The sequence below is a fragment of the Salmo trutta genome, chromosome 3 (genome assembly GCF_901001165.1).
Source record: "Salmo trutta chromosome 3, fSalTru1.1, whole genome shotgun sequence".
NCBI lineage: Eukaryota > Metazoa > Chordata > Actinopteri > Salmoniformes > Salmonidae > Salmo > Salmo trutta.
Window position 1 is genome coordinate 72823986 of NC_042959.1, and position 22205 is coordinate 72846190.

Consider the following 22205-nt stretch of genomic DNA (forward strand, 5'->3'; position numbering starts at 1 on the left):
ATATCTACAGTAGCTTTGATTGGACTGATCATGTCAACATCATACTTTCAAAATCTTAGGTAGCAAGCTAGACAAGCAGTCATCATCATGAAACGTGTCGACAATCTACTGGCAAATCCTTTTCAATCCTTGTCATATGAAGAGAAATTATAGATAAAACGTATCGGTGCTCATTGGCCATTGGACATAAACATTACACAACAAGTTGGAAATCTCAAATTCAACAATGAGTGGTTTGGAAGGAATCAGTGGCTAACTGCAAGTGTTGCAAAGCAATCACTATTTTGCTTCCCTGCCTGCTATTCGGTGGAGAGGGTGTGTGGTCCAAGTCTGGGTTTAAGGGTATCTTTACCAAGCTTAAACATTCACACGCAACACCATGGCCCAGAAAAGATCGAATACATTGACCATGTTGTCAATCCAGCATGACTTCTGCCACGTTCAAAACAACTGGAAACTCGGAACTGGGAAATATCAGACTTCAGTGAGTTCAACACAACTGGGAACTCAAAAACTACATGTTGAGCGGTCATCTAACTGGGAATTCCAAGTTGGGAACTCTGGCCTCTTTCTAGAGCTCCGACCTGAAGATCACTGACGTCATGATTCGACCTTGTTTTTTCCGAATTCCAAGTTGTCTTGAAAGCATCCAAAGAATGCCAGACTTTGATGACAAAACTTAATGAAAAAATTTCCCCACAAGAAGGACCGCCATGCCACCTTCCTGTTCAAGTGAGCACAGCACAACAGAGTCCAAAAATGTATTGTATGCTGCTGCATAAATTACGTAATATGCCAGGGAGATATGTATACTGTAGCTAAGAAAGTAATACTAAGTTTATGTTGTGTAGTGAGTTGTTAGTAGCCCATGTGACTCACCCTAATAATGGGGCCCCTTTTCCCCTCATAACTTAGCCTACTGTTCTGTTGGTGGTGCACATGTAGCCTATAGCCTGTTTTAGAGAAATGTCTTCATCAAATATTGTAAGAGCTTTCATTGTCTTCTTATATGCCCCATTTATTTATCCTAAGGTTCTGACTTGGTATACAGGGAGAATACTGTAAGAATGGCCCATGTTCTGAATTCTGTCGCTGTACATTTTAAAAGTGCTAAAAAAATGGTTATATTGACTACGTCCGTCTTAGCTCGCTCATGAATGTCTTAATCGAAATTACGGATAGCCCCTTATCCGCTCACCGTTCCCTTATGCCATATTTCTACATCTCAATTGTCAGTAGAAACCTCATTTGTTTAAGCAAGTCAGCCATAACAGCCATGTTTTTTAAAAAGGCAGTAAATGAGGCTGAATGAACTGTTTCGCTGCCAGACAAGGCTCCGCTGATAGCCAGGTGTAACAAACGTAAGGATTCCCTGCATGGTGCTGAAAAGAAACAGTGCCCCAACAGTTTGTGGGCACAGTTTTCACCGTTATAGTGCAATTCATGTATTGCTTAGTGTTGTGTAGTGGCTTTGCTGGCAATTTGTTTTTGAGTTTGCCCCACCAAGATTGACATGCTAAAATCGCTACTGCCCCCTGGTGATTAAACTGTTTTTATGTGTCAGACACATAACAGGCTTAATGCAGTGATTTAAATAAAATCATATTCTTTATTTTACAAATTTGCACAATAGTGGAATAGTGGTGAACACATAAAAATAAACACACTTACTCAAGTGCACACACACACACACACACACACACACACACACACACACACACACACACACACACACACACACACACACACACACACACACACACACACACACACACACACACACACACACACACACAAACAAACAAACAATCGAAGAATGAGAGAAGGTGAAGCTCACGACTGGAGACTTGTAGGTGGCGAGGTCCAGAGTGATGACAAAATCCCGATTTATGACACTGTTCTGGATGGCTGACAATCTGTGGGCTATCAAAGGGGTCAAACACACCTCATCTGAGGCTTTCTCCAGGGAGAGACAGAACACAGAACCCTGGGAGCGTGGAAACCATTGGAGATGTGAAGACGGATGAAATTAATATTACTGTGTGAATTAAACTGTCATGTTACAAATGTTGATATGTTTTATTGTACTGTAAGTGCTATGGATTTATTGTTACAGGGAAACTGTGTGATTTTGTTACCCGGACGGCGCATAGTTCAAGGAGGAGCGACACAGAATGGTGACCCTCCTCAGTTGTTGGGGATTTCATCACGCACGCGCGTACTCACACACGCACATACTCACACGCACGTACTCACACACACACACACACACACACACACACACACACACACACACACACACGAACATTAACACAAACAGACCCAGAATACTTACAATGCATAACATCGCCTTCCTTACTTCGATGGGCAATCAGATCACATAGTCCAGTTAAACCATTTCACATTCACAATGCTCAAATGACCCAGTGACTTTATCTATAAAAAAAGGAATGTGAACTGTGAAATATAAACAGAGGGGGGTGCTGCTCAATGGTGGGTGACTCCATTCTGCCACGACATAAACTACAACCCCATTTCTTGAGTCTAATGGAATAATCCTCATAAAAGTGACCAGGCTAGTGACTGATGGGAAAAACCATTGGCTAATGTTTAGTCAACAAGGGTTGCCATTTTATGATTTCAGTACAGATGATGTGATGTAGCTTAACAAATAATCATGAACAGTGTTCATGATATCAACATTAATCAGTAAAATCAGTTTTGATTGTCTATGCAATTGCTTGTGACTGGAGATCCCTATGTTTGGGTAAAAAATACATTTTCACTGTTTTCATTTATTGAGGGTGGTGACACTTACGAGTGAAAGAGGGAGGGACAGTAGTGAGACAACGTGGGAGGAGTGAGAGAAAAGAGAGGAGGAAGAGAGAGGTAAAGACTGGCAAAGAGAGAGTTAGAATGGTAACAACAGCAAACAAGTGAAATAAAACACATTTTTTAAGACTTTTCCCCTTCAAATCTTCCTGTTCCTCCTCAGCAACTCTCCTCCCAGATCTTGCTTTGCCTTGGACTACAGCTCCAATAGTGCATCTCTCTGTTACTTCCTGTGAAGCTCTCAGGTGATAGGTGGGTTCTAGACCTCCACCTGGCCCTGGGTGAGGTGAGTTCTGAGCTGCTGGGCTGCATTGGTGATCTTCCTCTGGTGTCCCAACAGGTTCACCCCCAGGTTCTGCACATCCCTGAGGGAAGGAGAGAACGAGAGAGAGAGTTCAGAAAAGTATCAATTGCTTATAATAGCATGATTAGCATTTTATGAAAATAACTTTATTGATATTGAAATGGAAGCCCAGGACTCACTCCATGGTTACCCTGCTGACTCGGTCCAGTGTGTCCAGATGTGCCCTCTCAAACTGGTCCTTATATCTGTCCATCCTCAACGCTGTCAGCCACTCACTGACCGTCGCCACCGACGACAGGTCTGTGGGGGTGGGGCTCAGCAGTGGCTGGGTGGAGCTTGAGTTGGAGAGGGAAAGATCGAGATCGAAAATGATTGGCCTAACATAGCAATGATTCAATACATTTACATGATAACGTAATACATGCTCTCCTAAGATCACTGTTTGTGAATGTGATCCGTTACGTCTGCTGTGTAAAATATGGAAGAAAAGGCAGATGTAGTCTCACCGGGGATGCTCTGCCTTGAGGGAGGCAGGGTGTCGTATGAGCCTGTCCAGGGAGGAGAGGAGGGAGTCGAAGCCTAGCCGGTCGCCCCTCTCAGCCTGCCAACACTGCAGCATCAGGGAGTGGAGCGCTGGAGGACAGTTATGAGGGGCTGGGAGACGGTACTGGTCTGCTACCACCTTCATTACCTGTATTATAGAGAGGGAAGAGAGAGGAGGTAGGGGAGGGGAGAAAGAAGGGGGACAGGGCCAGGGAGAGGGAGACAGAGAGGCAAAGGGAGAGAGAGAGTGGCGAAGGGAGGAAGAGCAAGAAGAGCAAGAAGAGAGAGAGCGAGAGGGGGAGAGAGAGAGAGGCAGAGAGAGAGCGAGAGGCAGAGAGAGAGAGGGGGAGAGAGAAAGAAGGAGGAAGGGTATTAGTAACCATCTGGATGTTAACAAGCTGCCCTATATAGAGAGGTCCCAGCAGTACAGAGGGACTTAGAGATGATTAACCATTCTGTTCAGCTGTCAGTGTGTTTAGTCTCTGTTTGGCTCTCACTTAACCCTCCCACAACTCACTTCCTGATTGCTCATGTCCCAGTATGGCCGCTCGCCATATGACATCACTTCCCACATGAGCACTCCGAAGCTCCAGACATCACTAGCTGAGCTGAATTTCCGATGCTGGAAGGCCTCCGGGGCTGTCCACCTGACCGGAATCTTACTGCCCTGAGAGGAGAGAGAAGGGTGAGTGGTTGAGGACTGTGAATGTTGTGATATTCTAATAACATAAGTAGTCTTTTAGAGTGGAAATACAAAACTAAACATCATTAAACAAACACAAAAGCATAACAACAGGAAAACTCAATTTCCCAGCAGCATGTACCAGTGAGGCAGTGTAGGTGGGCATGTTGTGGTCCAGGCTGCTCATGAGGCGCGACAGGCCAAAGTCAGACACCTTACACACCAGGTTAGAGTTGACCAACACGTTCCTGGCAGACAGGTCCCGGTGGACAAAGTTCCTCTCAGAGAGGTACCTCATCCCAGCCCCAACACCCCTCACCATCCCTACCAGCTGGAGAACACTGAACTGGTCCTCATTCTCCTGGGGGGTGAGAGAGATGGAGAGATAGAGAGAGAGATAGATTATGGTCAGTTATTGTAATATAATGTACTGTTTTTTCAGTCTCACCCTGAGGAGTTCGTTACTGTGTAGATGGGAGTTGTAGTTCTTAGTCTAACATGGTGTAGATGGGAGTTGTAGTTCTTGGTCGAACATGGTGTAGGTGGGAGTTGTAGTTCTTGGTCGAACATGATGTAGATGTTGTAGCTCTCACCCTGAGGAAGGCATCCAGTGGTCCATTCTCCATGAACTCAGTGATGATCCTCTCTGGTGGGTTGTGTGTGACCACCCCCTCCAGCTTCAGCACGTTGGGGTGGTCAAACTGTCCCAGCACCCCCGCCTCGGTCATAAACACTGCCTTTTCTCTGTCTGTCACGCCCCAGCGCAGCATCTTCACCGCCACCAGCACCTCCCTACGACCCAGGGGCCGGTAGCGCCCCCGAGACACCTCCCCAAACTGGGCTGGTGGGGGAAAGGGTGGGAGAGAGAGAGAGAGATATTATGAGTTGAGTTTGGACCCAGCTTGACTCCTGGCCCAACTTATGAGCTATGAAAACACCTGACAAGCTTTTTACAGAACTATCCCTGTAAGCATGGATCAAACCAGGACCCCTACCTGCACCAATCACCTCTTCTATCTTGAGGTGAGAGGGGTCGATCTCACGGGCAAACTCCTTGACCGCCTCACTGGGGTCCTCATAGGTGGAAGGGTCCACGTAGTACTTCACCCCCCCTGCCAGAGGGAACACACAGAGCAGGGTTGGCTGTAGTGAACCAGTACAATAACAAAATAGGGCCTGTACAGTGTGTTGATGCACAGTATTTGGCCCTAGACTTTGACATGTCTGGGTCAAGCCATGCTGCGTGACATGCTGCATGATGGCAGAACACTGAGCCCAGAGGGATAATGTCACCCTCAATAAAAACATGCTGCATTTGGACAAGCAGAACATGTATTTCTTCCTCTCCTCATCTTTCTCCCTCCTTATCCCTCTCCCTTTCATTGCCCATGTCTTTTTCTCTCTGTCTCTCTACAGATGTCTCATGCTGTCACTCTCTCTTCTTCTCTGTCTTTCCCTCCCCTCACCCCCTCTTTCTCCCACAAGCCCTTGGGGTTATGATGGTAATGGGAATTAGACACGGTCACTACTTCCATTGTCCTCTATAACACAGTGCGGCGGCATCCTCTGCACCAACATGTCAACAACACCATAGAAGTAGCATATACTGTATGTGCAGCTGAGAATATTACAGACAGAATGATAATAGTAGTCATCCTACACGCTGACTCACCTTTGTGGCTGATGTACCTCTGGAGTCTGTCACTGTAGGGGCTCTCCCTCCTCTTACTGAGTAGAGACACATCAAACCAGTGTTTCAGAACATTGCACTGTGTGTGTGTGTGTGTGTGTGACATGAGTGTGACATGATCATGTATGTGTGGATAGGAGTTAAGGACCCACTCACCTGCGGAACACAAAAACAACCACTATCGCCACAACGACCAGGAGGAAGGCTGCCCCGCCCATCACAGAACCGACCAATAGAGGGAGCCGATTCTGGATCTGCTTAGAACTCCCCTCTGAGAAAGAAAAAGTGAGAAACAGAGAAAGATTTAGAGGGTGTGTTTGACTGTGTGTGTATGTGAGTGTGTGTGTGGCGTGTGCATTTGTGTGTTTGTGTGTGAGTTACCTAGGGCCAATGTAGTGAAGTAGATAGTATGACTGTAGGGGCCATAGCCCCTCTCGTTGCGGGCCCTGATCTGGAAGGCGTAGATGGAGCCAGGAGCCAGAGAGTTGACGGTCACTGTGTTGGTCTCACTGAACACACTCACTGCACTGTCCTCATCTGAACCCTGGGAGAGAGGGGGAGGGAGGGAGAGAGAGAGAATGGTTCAGTCTCTGGGTGTATGTACTTGTGTCTACATGCATATGTGCGTGCATGTGTGTGTAGCCTATACCTTGTCATAGTATCTGAGCTGGTACTCCAGTATGTCTCCATTGGGTCTGTCAGGCTGTGGCCAGGACAGGGTGATGGAGTCTGGGGCTCGACTTAACTGGTGCAGGCTAGGGACCGGAGAGGGCACTGGGAGAGAGAGAGAGATGGTGAGAGAGATGTATGAGTTTTGTAAAGAAAGAGGGAGGAAGAAAGAGGAACAGGAGGGAGAACACAAGCTGGCCTTGCCAGATCATGTCATTTCTGTATTGATCAGATGGGGGCAGCATGACACAGACTAGTGAATGAGCCAGGTCTGTAGAGTGTGTATGGCCAAAGATTTGTATAACTGACCCAAGATAGACCAGAGCCTGTCGTTTCCAATGGGAGAAAATGAATCATAGTGGGAAGAACAAGCAAGGAGGTGGGCAGAGCTAAGCACAAGCTAGTGAGATCCTATTGGAGCGTTCTAGCCTTTTTCTGCTACTACCATGTTGTGTTTCTACCATGTTGTTGTCATGTTGTGTTGCTACCATGCTGTGTTGTCATGTGTTGCTGCCTTGCTATGTTGTTGTCGTAGGTCTCTCTTTATGTAGTGTTGTGTTGTCTCTCTTGTCGTGATGTGTGTTTTGTCCTATATTTATGTTATTTATTTATTTTTAATCCCAGTCCCCGTCCACACAGGAGGCCTTTTGCCTTTTGGTAGGCCGTCATTGTAAATAAGAATTTGTTCTTAACTGACTGCCTAGTTAAATAAAAAAATAAATAAAAAAAATAAATAAATACAACTATTTGCATATTTCCGTTAGGGAACGCCTACTATGAAGTGCCTGTCTGCAATAACTCAACTAGCCCTCGCACTCCTTCTAAACAACAACCTTTTTAGAAACGTTGGCAAAGGGTAAAGTATAAAAAAACACAGTCCACTCTGTTTGTTACAGATTATAGTTTTGGAAACAGATAACTGTATGGAGATCAAATGTTTAATCAATGAGAAAATGATCAGAATCTCAGCCACTGGGCTTACTCTCATCACCATATTTGCTAGTGAGTTGAAACGCCAACCAGATGCTTCACATTTATACATCCATTGAAACATCTGTCTCATTGTTCTATCTGTGGTATGGACTTGTCTCATTGTTCTATCTGTGGAATGGACTTGTCTCATTGTTCTATCTGTGGTATGGACTTGTCTCATTGTTCTATCTGTGGTATGGACTTGTCTCATTGTTCTATCTGTGGTATGGACTTGTCTCATTGTTCTATCTGTGGAATGGACTTGTCTCATTGTTCTATCTGTGGTATGGACTTGTCTCATTGTTCTATCTGTGGAATGGACTTGTCTCATTGTTCTATCTGTGGAATGGACTTGCCTGCCAGACTTAGCTGTGCCACCACGGCTGGGAACAGGCCCAGTATGACTCTGTGCTTACAATGGTCATATCTATTAGAATTCCTGTCATTTCACAACCCCAAATGCTTTCTCTAACTCACAGAAGGCAACACAAACAGAGGTTATAACAACCTAATAATACCATTATTATTAGCAGATCTCTGCCCGTATGGGGGCTTCAAAATGTTATTTTTTCAAATCTAATTGGCTATAAGAAATTCTTTATTTTCAAAAGGAGGAAAATAGCTAAATAAAAAGTTACAAGTTTCTCTCTGTCTGTCTATAAACTGTCTGTCTATAAACTGTCTGTCTAAACTGTCTGTCTGTAAACTCTCTCCCTCTCTCTCCGTCCCTCTCTATATCGCTCTTCTGAGCATAATGTGAGCTGACAGGATATCGAGTCCAGAGAGCAGGACCGGAAAAGATGGAGAGCAGAAAAGAGAGAGAGATAGACACCCATACTCAAAGAAACTGATGTAGACTGACAGACAGACATGAAGTACACACACACACACACACACACACACACACACACACACACACACACACACACACACACACACAAAAATTTACTCTCTTGTCACACTCCTTAAAGGGCAACTTCACCACTTTTCATTCTCATGTTCATTCTCTCCAGTAACAATACCAGTGTCAACATATGTGAAAACGGCGCATTTCTAAGTTTTGTTGAAAAAATATGAAGCTAAAAAGTTCTACCCGATGACATCATCAAAAGTTACAACAAAAAAAGTGATTTTCAAACACTATGAGATTCACGGTGACGTGGGGAGCAAGACTAGAAACTTCTTGAAGGATTTGAAAATTACTTTTAATCCTACAGTGTGATGTTACAGAGAAGCTTTTTAACCACAGATCAGAGAAATGCACTGTTTTCACGTACAGTGGGGCAAAAAAGTATTTAGTCAGCCACCAATTGTGCAAGTTCTCCCACTTAAAAAGATGAGAGAGGCCTGTAAATTTCATCATAGGTACACTTCAACTATGACAGACAAAATGAGAAGAAAAAAAATCCAGAATATCACATTGTAGGATTTTTAATGAATTTATTTGCAAATTATGGTGGAATAAGTATTTGGTCAATACAAACAAGCAAGATTTCTGGCTCTCACAGACCTGTAACTTCTTCTTTAAGAGGCTCCTCTGTCCTCCACTCGTTACCTGTATTAATGGCACCTGTTTGAACTTGTTATCAGTATAAAAGACACCTGTCCACAACCTCAAACAGTCACACTCCGAACTCCACTATGGCCAAGACCAAAGAGCTGCCAAAGGACACCAGAAACAAAATTGTAGACCTGAACCAGGCTGGGAAGACTGAATCTGCAATAGGTAAGCAGCTTGGTTTGAAGAAATCAACTGTGGGAGCAATTATTAGGAAATGGAAGACATACAAGACCACTGATAATCTCCCTCGATCTGGGGCTCCACGCAAGATCTCACCCCGTGGGGTCAAAATGATCACAAGAACGGTGAGCAAAAATCCCAGAACCACACGGGGGGACCTAGTGAATGACCTGCAGAGAGCTGGGACCAAAGTAACAAAGCCTACCATCAGTAACACACTACGCCGCCAGGGACTCAAATCCTGCAGTGCCAGACGTGTCCCCCTGCTTAAGCCAGTACATGTCCAGGCCCGTCTGAAGTTTGCTAGAGAGCATTTGGATGATCCAGAAGAGGATTGGGAGAATGTCATAAGGTCAGATGAAAATAGAACTTTTTGGTAAAAACTAAACTCGTCGTGTTTGGAGGACAAAGAATGTTGAGTTGCATCCAAAGAACACCATACCTACTGTGAAGCATGGGGGTGGAAACATCATGCTTTGGGGCTGTTTTTCCTGCAAAGGGACCAGGACGACTGATCTGTGTAAAGGAAAGAATGAATGGGGCCATGTATCGTGAGATTTTGAGTGAAAACCTACTTCCATCAGCAAGGGCATTGAAGATGAAACATGGCTGGGTCTTTCAGCATGACAATGATCCCAAACACACCGCCCGGGCAACAAAGGAGTGGCTTCGTAAGAAGCATTTCAAGGTCCTGGAGTGGCCTAGCCAGTCTCCAGATCTCAACCCCATAGAAAATCTTTGGATATTTTCTTCAACAATGACAACATATTCACTTAGAATCTCACTTGGTGAAGGCCACAGAACTGATAATGATTGAATGCAACAACCACGTCTCGGTCACTAGCAAACGCAGTCATGGGTGGTACTGGTAAGTAGTGATGTTACGTTTAAAACTGGAGCTCTGAGGCATGCATCACAATTGCTAGGCAGCTTTGAAGGTTCAAAGCGGTGTGCCGATGCTTGTATCACTTTATCAGAAGTACTTCAAAGACGCCACGAAGCTTTGTTTGGTCACGTGCTTTTTCAAACCGTGTGTTGCAAAATGCGAGATCCCACTGATTTCTCGGTGGTTTGGGCGCTTTCTTTGATTACAAGCTGTTTTCAAACACTGACCTCTTCTGGACACCGTACTGGCAAATATAGTTAGGATTTTGTACTAAAATGTTCACCTGATTGGTAGCTTAGCAAGTTGAGTAGGGAACTATGGAACATTCATGGATGTGAGGGTATGAGGTTGAACCCTGTTGTAGGCACACTACTTAGAAAATAGTTTTATTTGAAACTATTTGAATCTGCTGTTGTTCAAATAATTTGTTTTGTTTAATATAGTATAAGCTTCTGTCTTAAAACCTCTTACATCTAGACGTTCCGCTAGCGGAACACCGCTCCAATATCCAATGATAGGGCGTGGCGCGAAATACAAACTCCTCGAAAATCCTCATTGTTCTCAGATCGACCACTATCCAAATGCGCTACTGTTTTTCAGTCATCATTCAACGTTCTGGCGCCTTCTGAGAGCCTATGGGAGCCTTAGAAAGTGTCACGTTACAGCAGAGATCCTCTGTTTTGGATAGCGATGACAAAGAAGGCCAAGAAATGGTCAGACAGGGTACTTCCTGTACAGAATCTTCTCAGGTTTTGGCCTGCCATTTGAGTTCTGTTATACTCACAGACAACATTCAAACAGTTTTAGAAACTTTGGAGTGTTTTCTATCCAAAGCTACTAATGATATGCATATTATAGTTTCTGGGCAGGAGTAATAACCAGATTAATTCGGGTACGTTTTTTATCCGGCCGTGAAAATACTGCCCCCTATCCATAACAAGTTAAGCATCCTAAATAAAGCAGATTCAGTTTTTGAAAACAGGGAAGCATGATGTAAGATGCGGACCTCGTATTCCAACTGATTATAGGCTACTAACGGCAAGGACTTACCGCTAGGGTGGCTACTTTGAAGAGAATGCCATGAGTGTGCAAAGCTGTCACCCAGGCTACTTTGAAGAATCTCAAATTTAAAATATATTTTGATATTGTCGTAAGGAGTGGACCAAAACGCAGCGGGAAAATGTATACTCATCTTTTTTTTATTTTGAAGGAAAAACAAAATAAACACGTATACAAAACAAACGACTCCAAACAGTCCCGTCAGGTGCAACAAACACTAAACAGGAAACAACTACCCACAAACCCCCATAGAACAAACACCCCTATAAATAGGACCTTCAATCAGAGGCAACGAGAAGCAGCTGCCTCCAATTGAAGGTCAACCCAACAAACACCACATAGAAATAGACCAACTAGAAATAACATAGAAATACACTAACATAGAACATAACCCAAACAACCCCGAAACACCCTAAACAAACACCCCCTGCCACGCCCTGACCAAACTACAATAACAAACAGCCCCTTTACTGGTCAGGACGTGACAGATATGTTTAACAGTATATTGGTTACTACATGATTCCACATGTGTTATTTCATAGTTTTGATGTCTTCACTACTATCTACAATGTAGAAAATAGAAAATACAATGTTGAAAATAGTAAAAATAAATAAAAACACGAACGAGTACGTGTGTCCAAACTTTTGACTGGTACTGTAAATTATGGCGACATTTTGTGATGTTTTTGGTCGTTTTGGACTTCGGTGAGTTTTTTTTTCAGCAGTTCGGGCACACCAAAAAATGTCTGAAGGCAAGCTGAAGTTCGGAGCTGACGTTTACGCCCTTTCATTGGTGATTGGTCAACAGTAGGGATTCTTCAATAAAGTCTTTGTTGTCGTTCAACATGAACCTTTAGCTCCCACTTCCTTATTGTGTGATAGTTATTTGTAATGGCTGTCAATGGTTTTACATTTGTTCTTAACTGACTTGCCTTGTTAAATAAAGGTTAAATAAAAATATTAAAAATTAAATGAAACATGCCTACATGCCAAAATATATTTTTTATTCTAAAATACTTTGAATGATAAATAAACATTTTAATAGTAAAAAATAGTTTAGTGGGGGAGTGTAGGTAGGTAAAAAAATAAATCAGCCAAACATAGGTCACAGGATGGAAATCACCACAAATTAACCATAGGGAACCAAGAATATGACAGAATCGAGAAAACATAAATATACTGTAAAGTGAAACAACCTTATCTGAGGGCTGAGAGCATTTGATGTAAAATAGGAATTAGAACAAGTAGTGAATAATCGAGAATACACCGTTACAATCAGTGGTGTTAAGTCAAAATACGTTAAAGTACTACTTAAGTCATTCTTGGGGGTGTCTGTACTTTACTTAACTATTTATATTTTTGACAACTTTTACTTTTACTTAACTACATTCCTAAAGAAAATAATGTACTTTTTACTCCATACATTTTCCCTGACACCCAAAAGTACTCGTTACATTTTGAATGCTTAGCAGGACAGAAGAATTGTCCAATTCACTCACTTATCAAGAGAACATCCCTGCCTCTGATCTGGCGGACTCACTAAAAACACATGCTTTGTTTGTAAATTATGTCTGAGTGTTGGAGTGTGCCCCTAGCTATCTGTAATTTTTGTTAATTTTTAAATGATGTCGTCTGGTTTGCTTAATATAAGGAATTTGAAATGATTTATACTTTAAATTTTGATACTTAAGTATATTTAAAACAAAATACTTGTAGGCTTTTTCTCAAGTACTGTTTTACTAGGTGACTTTCACTTTTACTTGAGTAATTTTCTATTAAGGTATTTAGACTTTTACTCAAGTATGACGATTGGGTACTTTTTCCACTACTGGTTACAATGCAGAATAGAATGGGACAAAGACAGCAAGAGTTGCATGGCTTGAGTTATTGCAGTGGCTATTTTAGCATGTAAATCTTGGTGGGATAAAACAAATGTAAAGTGGGATGCATGCCAGAAAAGCTCCCAACATCTTACCACTGCTACACCTGGCTATCAGCGGAGCCTTGTCTGGCAGCGAAACAGTTCATTCAGCCTCATTTACTGCCTTTTTAAAAAACATAGCTGATATGGCTGACTGGCTTAAACAAATGTGGTTTCTAATGACAAATGAGATGTACAAACTATGGCATAAGAGGACAACAAGCGGATAAGAGGCAATCTGTAATTTCTATTAAGAGATTAATGAGCGAGCTAGGACGAGGTAGTTAATATAGCTATTTGTTTAGCACTTTTGAAATGTACAGCGACAGATTTCAGAACATGGGCCGTTCATATAGTGTTCTCCCTGTACACCAAGTCAGAACCGTAGGAATAAATACATGGGGCATATAAGCAGACAATGAAAGCTCTTTCAAATTCGATGAATACATTTCTATAAAACAGGTTATAGGCTACGTGCACCACCAAGTCAGAACAGCAGGCAAAATTAAGAGGGGTAAATTGACCAAATTGTTAGGGTGAGGCACATGAGCTACTAACAGCTCATTACACAACATACACTTAGTATTACTTTCATAGCTACAGTATACATATCTCCCTGGAATATTACATAATTTATGGGCCAACAAGAATCAATTTAGAATATCTAAGACTAGCGAATTAGATCGAGATGACCTTCTCTCGCTAGCCAGACAGCTAACATCAGCTAACCAGCGAAAAAGCTATGGGTGAACAAACAGTTATCTAAGTATAATAAGACAGCATAATCAAAATGACACTGAATCAAGGTTGAGACAAGCAGTTTCTTAACTTTAATGTTAAAATATCTAGTGTTACGATATAAATATTTCAATTTGTCATTGTTGCTAGCTATCTGGCCATCCAGAATCACAACAAAACAGCGACTTCTGCCCCATTTGAAGCGTGCACATTGTTTTCGTGACATTGCTAACCCATCTATAACAGAGTATGTTTTTCCTTTTAACAAAAAGATGGTACATTTGGTTTCTTACCAACCAAACCTCTTATATAGTAAAGCACATATTCTAAACTGAATGTCATACAGTATTTTTATGTCCACATATTTGATGACCATCTATTATACATAACAACCCAGACACCCAAAACACTTTCCAAATGCCATGTTTTGGTGTGTGTATTCAGGTGTTTGTGTGTACCATGTATAGGTCATGAGTAACATGTTGGCTACCCACAGCGTGTTAAAGGGTTTCAATGAAGGTTTATATCAGACAGGCCTGGTTAATGGTTCTGACTGAGCCAGTCATCTTGTGAATGTCTTGGTAATAGCTATTTACAGCGCCTTGCAGGGAGACACCAGAGTGCTGCCATATAGACCAGTGGTTTCAAATGTCATAAAGCCTTTATTTAGGCACGATAACAAGGTTCCATTGCTCTCTCTCTCTCTCTGTGTGTGTGTGTGTGTGTGTGTGTGTGTGTGTGTGTGTGTGTGTGTGTGTGTGTGTCTGTGTGTCTGTGTGTGTGTGTGTGTGTGTGTGTGTGTGTGTGTGTGTGTGTGTGTGTGTGTGTGTGTGTGTGTGTGTGTGTGTGTGTGTGTGTGTGTGTGTGTGTGTGTGCTTTCGGACTGGCTCAGTAGGGGAGACCAGGGGTTGGTTGTCTCACGGGTTGGTTGTCACAACTGGCCAATTCATGTTAGCATGACAAAACATTGAGGTGAGGGGAATGTATGTATTTTTCATAGATGAAAGTACAAAAATTATATATATTGTTATTTTCTTTGTAAATGTTTGAATTATGGGAGTATCCATAAATAATTATGTTTGTTGAACAGAGAAAAGGGAGAGCTATGTTTCAAACCAATTTCTGAGTTCCTAGGTCAAGCCATGTGGTAAGTAATATCTTAACTAGCATTAGTGTTGCCTCTCTCTGACACACATATTTTTCCTGTCACGCACCCACACAAGCACATACACGCATACACACACATGCACGCATACATACACAAATTTACTAAAAATGTCATATGTTATTCTCAAGGCATAAAATGCTGGATTTTGTTCAATCAAAAAAAGGCTTAGCTTTTCTAAGACTGTTTGTTATTTTTCTTCATTTCCTGACACAGAAGGAATAAGTTACTTGCAAACATTGTGACAACCAACCCCGCTATTGGGCTGGTTGTCACAAGTGGACAGTGTGTTTGATGATTTATAACTCCATGTTGGAGTTAAAAAGGGGAAGAAACAGTCCTCATTTTAACCCAAGATCTTAGTCTTTATCCTAATATTGAAAAGAGTCTTGAAAGATATACTGGTGCTGAGAAATAGACATGAGATTAAAAAGTGTGACAACCAACTCCGGTCTCCCCTACACATGATAACCTTGGGAATATTTTGCAGAACAAGAACAAGGGGTTGAGACTGAGAGGAGTTTTTCTTTTTTACTTTAAGTCTCTAGTTTAGTCATTTATATAATTTGATGATCAGGTGAAATGGACATGTGTTGGTGGTTGTGTAAGAGGCCCTCAGGTCAGATCCTATCTGATGCCACCATGAGATCTGGGAGACAGGTGTCTTGTCCTCTCTCTAATGCTGAAGGCAACAGATCTCCAACTGATTCAGGTGAAATGCGCTGATCTGTCTATTCCTATCAGACATGGGGGAACATGAAGTTCATTCTGTTTGATGGAAAGGTTATAATGTGGACACTTTTCTGTTTTATGTCAAATAGGTTTACGGTTAGGGTTAGAGTTAGGATTTCAACTTTTTTTTAATAATCTTTTTTAACTAGGCAAGTCAGTTAAGAACGCATTCTTATTTTCAATGACGGCCTAGGAACGGTGGGTTAACTGCCTTGTTCAGGGGCAGACTGTCACACTCGACGTAGTGATGGGACCAAACTGCAGCGGGTATGTGAATCATCTTCTTGTTTTATTGAAAGAAAATGAACACTGAACAAAAGAATGACGAAAACAGTCCTGTAAGGTACACAGACTATACACGGAGACAACCACCCACAAAACACAAGCTGAAAACCCCTACTTAAATATGACCTCCAATTAGAGGCAACTAAGAACAGCTGTCTCCAATTGAAGGCCAAACCAAAACCCTGAACATAGAAATAGAATAACTAGATAACCACATAGAAATAGATGACATAGAACAGTACCAAAAAAAAAAAAACCACAAAACAAACACACCCCTGCCACGTCCTGACCAACTACAATAACAAAATGACCCCTTTACTGGTCAGGACGTGACACAGAATGACAGATTTTTACCTTGTCAGCTTGGGGATTCAATCTTGCAACCTTACGGTTAACTAGTCCAACGCTCTAACCACCTGCTTTACATTGCACTCCACGAGGAGCCTGCCTGTTATGCGAATGCAGTAAGAAGCCAAGGTAAGTTGCTAGCTAGCATTAAACTTATCTCATAAAAAACAATCAATCAATCAATCATAATCACTAGTTAACTCCACATGGTTGAGGATATTACTAGTTTATCTAGCCTGTCCTGCGTTGCATATAATCGATGCGGTGCGCATTCGCGAAAAAGGACTGTCGTTGCTCCAACGTGTACCTAACCATAAACATCAATGTGTCACGTCCTGGCCAGTATAAGGGTTAATTGTTATTGTAGTTTGGTCAGGACGTGGCAGAGGGTATTTGGTTTATGTGGTTCGGGGTGGGGTTTTTTCTAAAAAGGGCATTTGATTTGTGTATTCCGGGGTTTTTGGGCACTGTTCCTTGTTTATGTAATTCTATGTTTTAGTCTAGGTAATCTGTTTCTATGTTGAGTTAATTGGGGTGGACTTCCAATTGAAGGCAGCTGTTTGGTGTTGCCTTTGATTGGAAGTCCTATATTAGTTGGGTGTGTTTGTCTGTGTATTTGTGGGAGATTGTTCTTTGTCTAGCATGTATGAGCCTGAGAAGACTGTCAGTATTTCGTGAGTTTGTTTTGTTGATTTGGTAATCATTTTGAGTTAATAAATGTTCAGAATGAACAAAACCAGTCCTGCTGCATATTGGTCCTCCTTCACCAGCGATAACCGTGACACAATGTCTTTCTTAAAATCAATACACAAGTATATATTTTTAAACCTGCATATTTAGTTAATATTGCCTGCTAACATGAATTTCTTTTAACTAGGGAAAATGTGTCACCTCTGCAACAGAGTCAGGGTATATGCAGCCGTTTGGGCCGCCTGGCTCGTTGCGAACTGTGTGAATACTATTTCTTCCTAACAAAGACAGCCAACTTCGCCAAACGGGGGATGATTTAGCAAAAGCGCATTTGCGAATAAAGCACAATCGTTGCACGACTGTACCTAACCATAAACATCAATGCCTTTCTTAAAATCAATACACAGAAGTATATATTTTTAAACCTGCATATTTAGCTAAAAGAAATCCAGGTTAACAGGCAATATTAACCAGGTGAAATTGTGTCATTTCTCTTGCGTTCATTGCACGCAGAGTTGGGTATATGCAACAGTTTGGGCCGCCTGGCTCGTTGCGAACTAATTTGCCAGAATTTTACGTAATTATGACATAACATTGAAGGTTGTGCAATGTAACAGGAATATTTAGACTTAGGGATGCCACCCGTTAGATAAAATACGGAACGGTTCTGTATTTCACTGTAAAAATAAACGTTTTGTTTTCGAGATGATAGTTTTCGGATTCGACCATATTAATGACCTAAGGCTCGTATTTCTGTGTGTTTATTATATTATAATTAAGTCTATGATTTGATATTTGATAGAGCAGTCTGACTGAGTGGTGGTAGGCACCAGCAGGCTCGTAAGCATTCATTCAAACAGCACTTTCATGCGTTTTGCCAGCAGCCCTTCGCAATTCTTCAAGCATTGCACTGTTTATGACTTCAAGCCTATCAACTCCCGAAATTAGGCTGGTGTAACCGATGTGAAATGGCTAGCTAGTTAGCCGGGTGCGCGCTAATAGCGTTTCAAACGTCACTCGCTCTGAGACTTGGAGTAGTTGTTCCCCTTGCTCTGCATGGGTAACGCTGCTTCGAGGGTGGCTGTTGTCGATGTGTTTCTGATTTGAGCCCAGGTAGGAGCGAGGAGAGGGATGGAAGCTATACTGTTACACTGGCAATACTAAAGTGCCTATAAGAACATCCAATAGTCAAAGGTATATGAAATACAAATCGTATAGAGAGAAATAGTCCTATAATTCCTATAATAACTACAACCTAAAACTTCTTACCTGGGAATATTGAAGACTCATGTTAAAAGGAACCACCAGCTTTCATATGTTCTCATGTTCTGAGCAAGGAACTTAAACGTTAGCTTTTTTACATGGCACATATTGCACTTTTACTTTCTTCTCCAACACTTTGTTTTTGCATTATTTAAACCAAATTGAACATGTTTCATTATTTATTTGAGGCTAAATAGATAATATTTATGTATTATATTAAGTTAAAATAAGTGTTCATTCAGTATTGTTGTAATTGTCATTATTACAAATAAACAAAAAATCGGCCGATTAATCGGTACCAGCATTTCTGGGCCTCCAATAATCGGTATCGGTGTTGAAAAAATCATAATCGGTCGACCTCTATTGCCAACATCCCGAAGTATTTCTTTATCTACTTCCTCAGAGTCAGATGAGCTCATTTTTGTCTTTGCATCCAGTATGAAGGAAGTTAGAGGTAGTTTCGCGAGCCCGATGCTAACTAGTGTTAGCGCTACAAGCATGATAGCTGTTACCACAGACTTCCAGTCATGTCGCTGATGCTAATTAGCAATTGTGCTTATGCTAGTTAGTCTGACTGGGGAAGTAGATAAAGGACTTTGTTGCCAAAATCCAGAAGTATTCTTTTAAGGCCAGGCACCACAGGCTAAAATTGTATTTTTGCATCTACTTATCAATTATGAGATATTGGGGTATTTTGGTTAAAATGAGTATAAAAAAAGGTTAAAAAAGGTAAAAAAGTTAATGAAAATGTATATTTGCTTTAGTTTATCATGCTACCATCATCAACATTTCATGAATTGTAATCCCTTTTAAATGTACATACATTACCAGTAAAAAGTTTGGACACCTATTTACTCAAGGGTTCTTCTTTGTTTTTTACTATTTTCTACATAATAGTGAAGACATCAAAACTATGAAATAACACATGTGGAATTATGTAGTAGCCAAAAAAGTGTTAAACAAATCAAAATATATTTTTGATTCTTTAAAGTAGCCACCCTTTGCTTTGATGACAGCTTTGCACACGCTTGAAATTCTCAACCAGCTTCACCTGGAATGCTTTTCCAACAGTCTTGAAGAAGTTCCCACATATGCTGAGCACTTGTTGGCTGCTTTTCCTTCACTCTGCGGTCCAACTCATCCCAAACCATCTCAATTGGGTTGAGGTTGGGTGATTGTGGAGGGGAGGTAATCTGATGCAGCCCTCCATCACTTTCCTCCTTGGTCAAATAGCCCTTACACAGCCTGGAGGTGTGTTTGGTCATTGTCCTGTTGAAAAACAAATGATAGTCCCACTAAGCGTAAACCAGATGGGATGGCGTATTGCTGCAGAATGCTGTGGTAATCTGCTGGTTAAGTGTGCCTTGAATTCTAAATAAATCACTGGCAGTGTCACCAGCAAAGCACCCCTACACCATCACACCTCCTCCTCCATGCTTCATGGTGGGAACCACACATGCGGAGATCATCAGTTCGCCTACTCTGCGTCTCACAACGACATGGCGGTTGGAACCAAAAATCTCAAATTTGGACTCATCAGACCAATGGACAGATTTCCACTGCTCTAATGTCCATTGCTCGTGTTTCTTGGCCCAAGCAAGTCTCTTCTTCTTACTGTTGTCCTTTACTAGTGGTTTCTTTGCAGCAATTCGACCATGAAGGCCTGATTTATGCAGTCTCCTCTGAACAGTTGATGTTGTGATGTGTCTGTTGAACTCTGTGAAGCAGTTATTTGGGTTGCAATCTGAGGTGCAGTTAACTCTAATGAACTTATCCTCTGCAGCAGAGGTAACTCTTGGTTGACTGATTGACTCAAACACACTAAGAAGGAAAGAAATTCCACAAATTAACTTTTAACAAGGCACACCTGTTAATTGAAATGCGTTCCAGGTGACTACCTCATGAAGCTGGTTGAGAGAATGCCAAGAATGTGCAAAGCTGACATCAAGGCAAAGGGCCTTGAAGAATCTCAAATATAAAATATATTTTGATTTGTTTAACACGGTTTCAGTTACTACATGATTCCATATGTGTTATTTCATAGTTGATGTCTTCACTATTATTCTACAATGTAAAAATAGTACAAATAAAGAAAAACCTTTGAATGAGTGGTTTGACTGGTACTGTACATCCATCATTTCAAACCTCACTACATTAAACCACACGTCATTTAAAAAATGTACAGATAGAGATTTATAAACTTGGTGCACACCATACATAGCATGTTTCCCGTTATTAATTAGACCCATCCTAAAACTGTGTGCGCATGAACAAGCATTTAAAATGTCCTTATTTGCTGTATACTTTGAAATTATTGGAATTAGGCCAAGGCACTGTATAAAGGAAATAGCAAGGGCAAACTTGACCAACTGTCTCTGGAAGTGTTGGCAGAATGTTTTCTTTTGCAGTGATATTTGCTGTAGGCCAATCTGACCATTTCTGAAAGACAAAAACAATTACAAATTGTTGTGGACCTGTAAACAGATCGTATAGAATTCAATATTGTTTTACATTTACCCGACCTAAATATGCTGCACTGTCCGCGAATTCTGTAACATTGCCTACTCATTAAAAAAAATCAACTACAGTAGGCCTACTTACAGTGGTAGCCTACACACTTAAATTAAAAAGATCAACTGTCTGTTCTCCAGGTCAATTCTACTATACGTTATTCACCTTGCTCCCTTTCAGATATACAGTTGAAGTCGGAAGTTGACATACACTTAGGTTGAAGTCATTAAAACTCGTTTTTCAACAACTCCACAAATTTCTTGTTAACAAACTATAGTTTTGACAAGTCAGTTAGGACATTTACTTTGTGCATGACACAAGTAATTTTTCCAACAATTGTTTACAGACAGATGATTTCACTTATAATTCACTGTATCACAATTCCAGTGGGTCAGAAGTTTACATACACTAAGTTGACTTTAAAAAGCTTGGGGGGAAAAAAAATGACATCATGGTTTTAGAAGCTTCTGATAGGCTAATTGACATAATTTGAGTCAATTGGAGGTGTACCTGTGGATGTATTACAAGGCCTACCTTCAAACACAGTGCCTCTTTGCTTGACATCATGGGAAAATCAAAAGAAATCAGCCAAGACCTCAGAAAAAAAAGTTGTAGACCTCCACAAATTTTGTTCATCCTTGGAAGCAATTTCCAAACGCCTGAAGGTACCACGCTCATCTGTACAAACAATAGTGCGCAAGTATGAACACCATCGGACCACGCAGCCGTCATACCGCTCAGGAAGGAGACGCGTTCTGTCTCCTAGAGATGAACGTACTTTGGTGCGAGAAGTGCAAATCGATCCCAGAACAACAGAAAAGGACCTTGTGAAGATGCTGGAGGAAACAAGTACAAAAGTATCTGTATCCAAAGTAAAATAGGTCCTATATTGACATAACGTGAAAGGCCACTCAGCAAGGAATTAGCCACTGCTCCAAAACCGCCCAAAAAAGCCAGACTATGGTTTGCAACTGCACATGGGGACAAAGAACGTACTTTTTGGAGAAATGTCCTCTGGTCTGATGAAACAAAAATAGAATTGTTTGGCCATAATGACCATCGTTATGTTTGGAGGAAAAAGAGGGAGGCTTGCAAGCCGAAGAACCCCATCCCAACCGTGAAGCACGGGGGTGGCAGCATCATGTTGTGGGGGTGCTTTGCTGCATGAGAGATT

At 41.6% G+C, this 22205-nt stretch overlaps 1 protein-coding gene across 1 annotated transcript; it reads right to left on the reverse strand.

The window, feature by feature from the left end:
- Positions 1 to 1586: 1586 nt before the first annotated feature.
- On the reverse strand, positions 1587 to 6547 carry LOC115188373 (ephrin type-B receptor 5). Its single transcript, XM_029747164.1, has 10 exons — positions 6433 to 6547; positions 6208 to 6322; positions 6034 to 6089; positions 5357 to 5473; positions 4955 to 5202; positions 4504 to 4722; positions 4197 to 4346; positions 3643 to 3818; positions 3316 to 3471; positions 1587 to 3197 (listed from the first exon to the last, which is right to left on the reverse strand). The coding sequence occupies exons 2-10, from the start codon at positions 6267 to 6269 to the stop codon at positions 3092 to 3094; spliced, it is 1290 nt and encodes a 429-aa protein (XP_029603024.1). The 5' UTR covers positions 6270 to 6322; positions 6433 to 6547; the 3' UTR covers positions 1587 to 3091.
- Positions 6548 to 22205: the final 15658 nt, after the last annotated feature.

Bases quoted from the DNA above. Each gene is read 5' to 3' on its own strand.
- LOC115188373 (XM_029747164.1), bottom strand. From the start codon at position 6,269: ATGGGCGGGGCAGCCTTCCTCCTGGTCGTTGTGGCGATAGTGGTTGTT. The intron at 6,090-6,207 runs GTGAGTGGGTCC...GTCTCTACTCAG, and splicing joins GTTGTTTTTGTGTTCCGCAG to TAAGAGGAGGGAGAGCCCCT. The intron at 4,347-4,503 runs GTACATGCTGCT...CTCTCCTCTCAG, and splicing joins CCACCTACACTGCCTCACTG to GGCAGTAAGATTCCGGTCAG.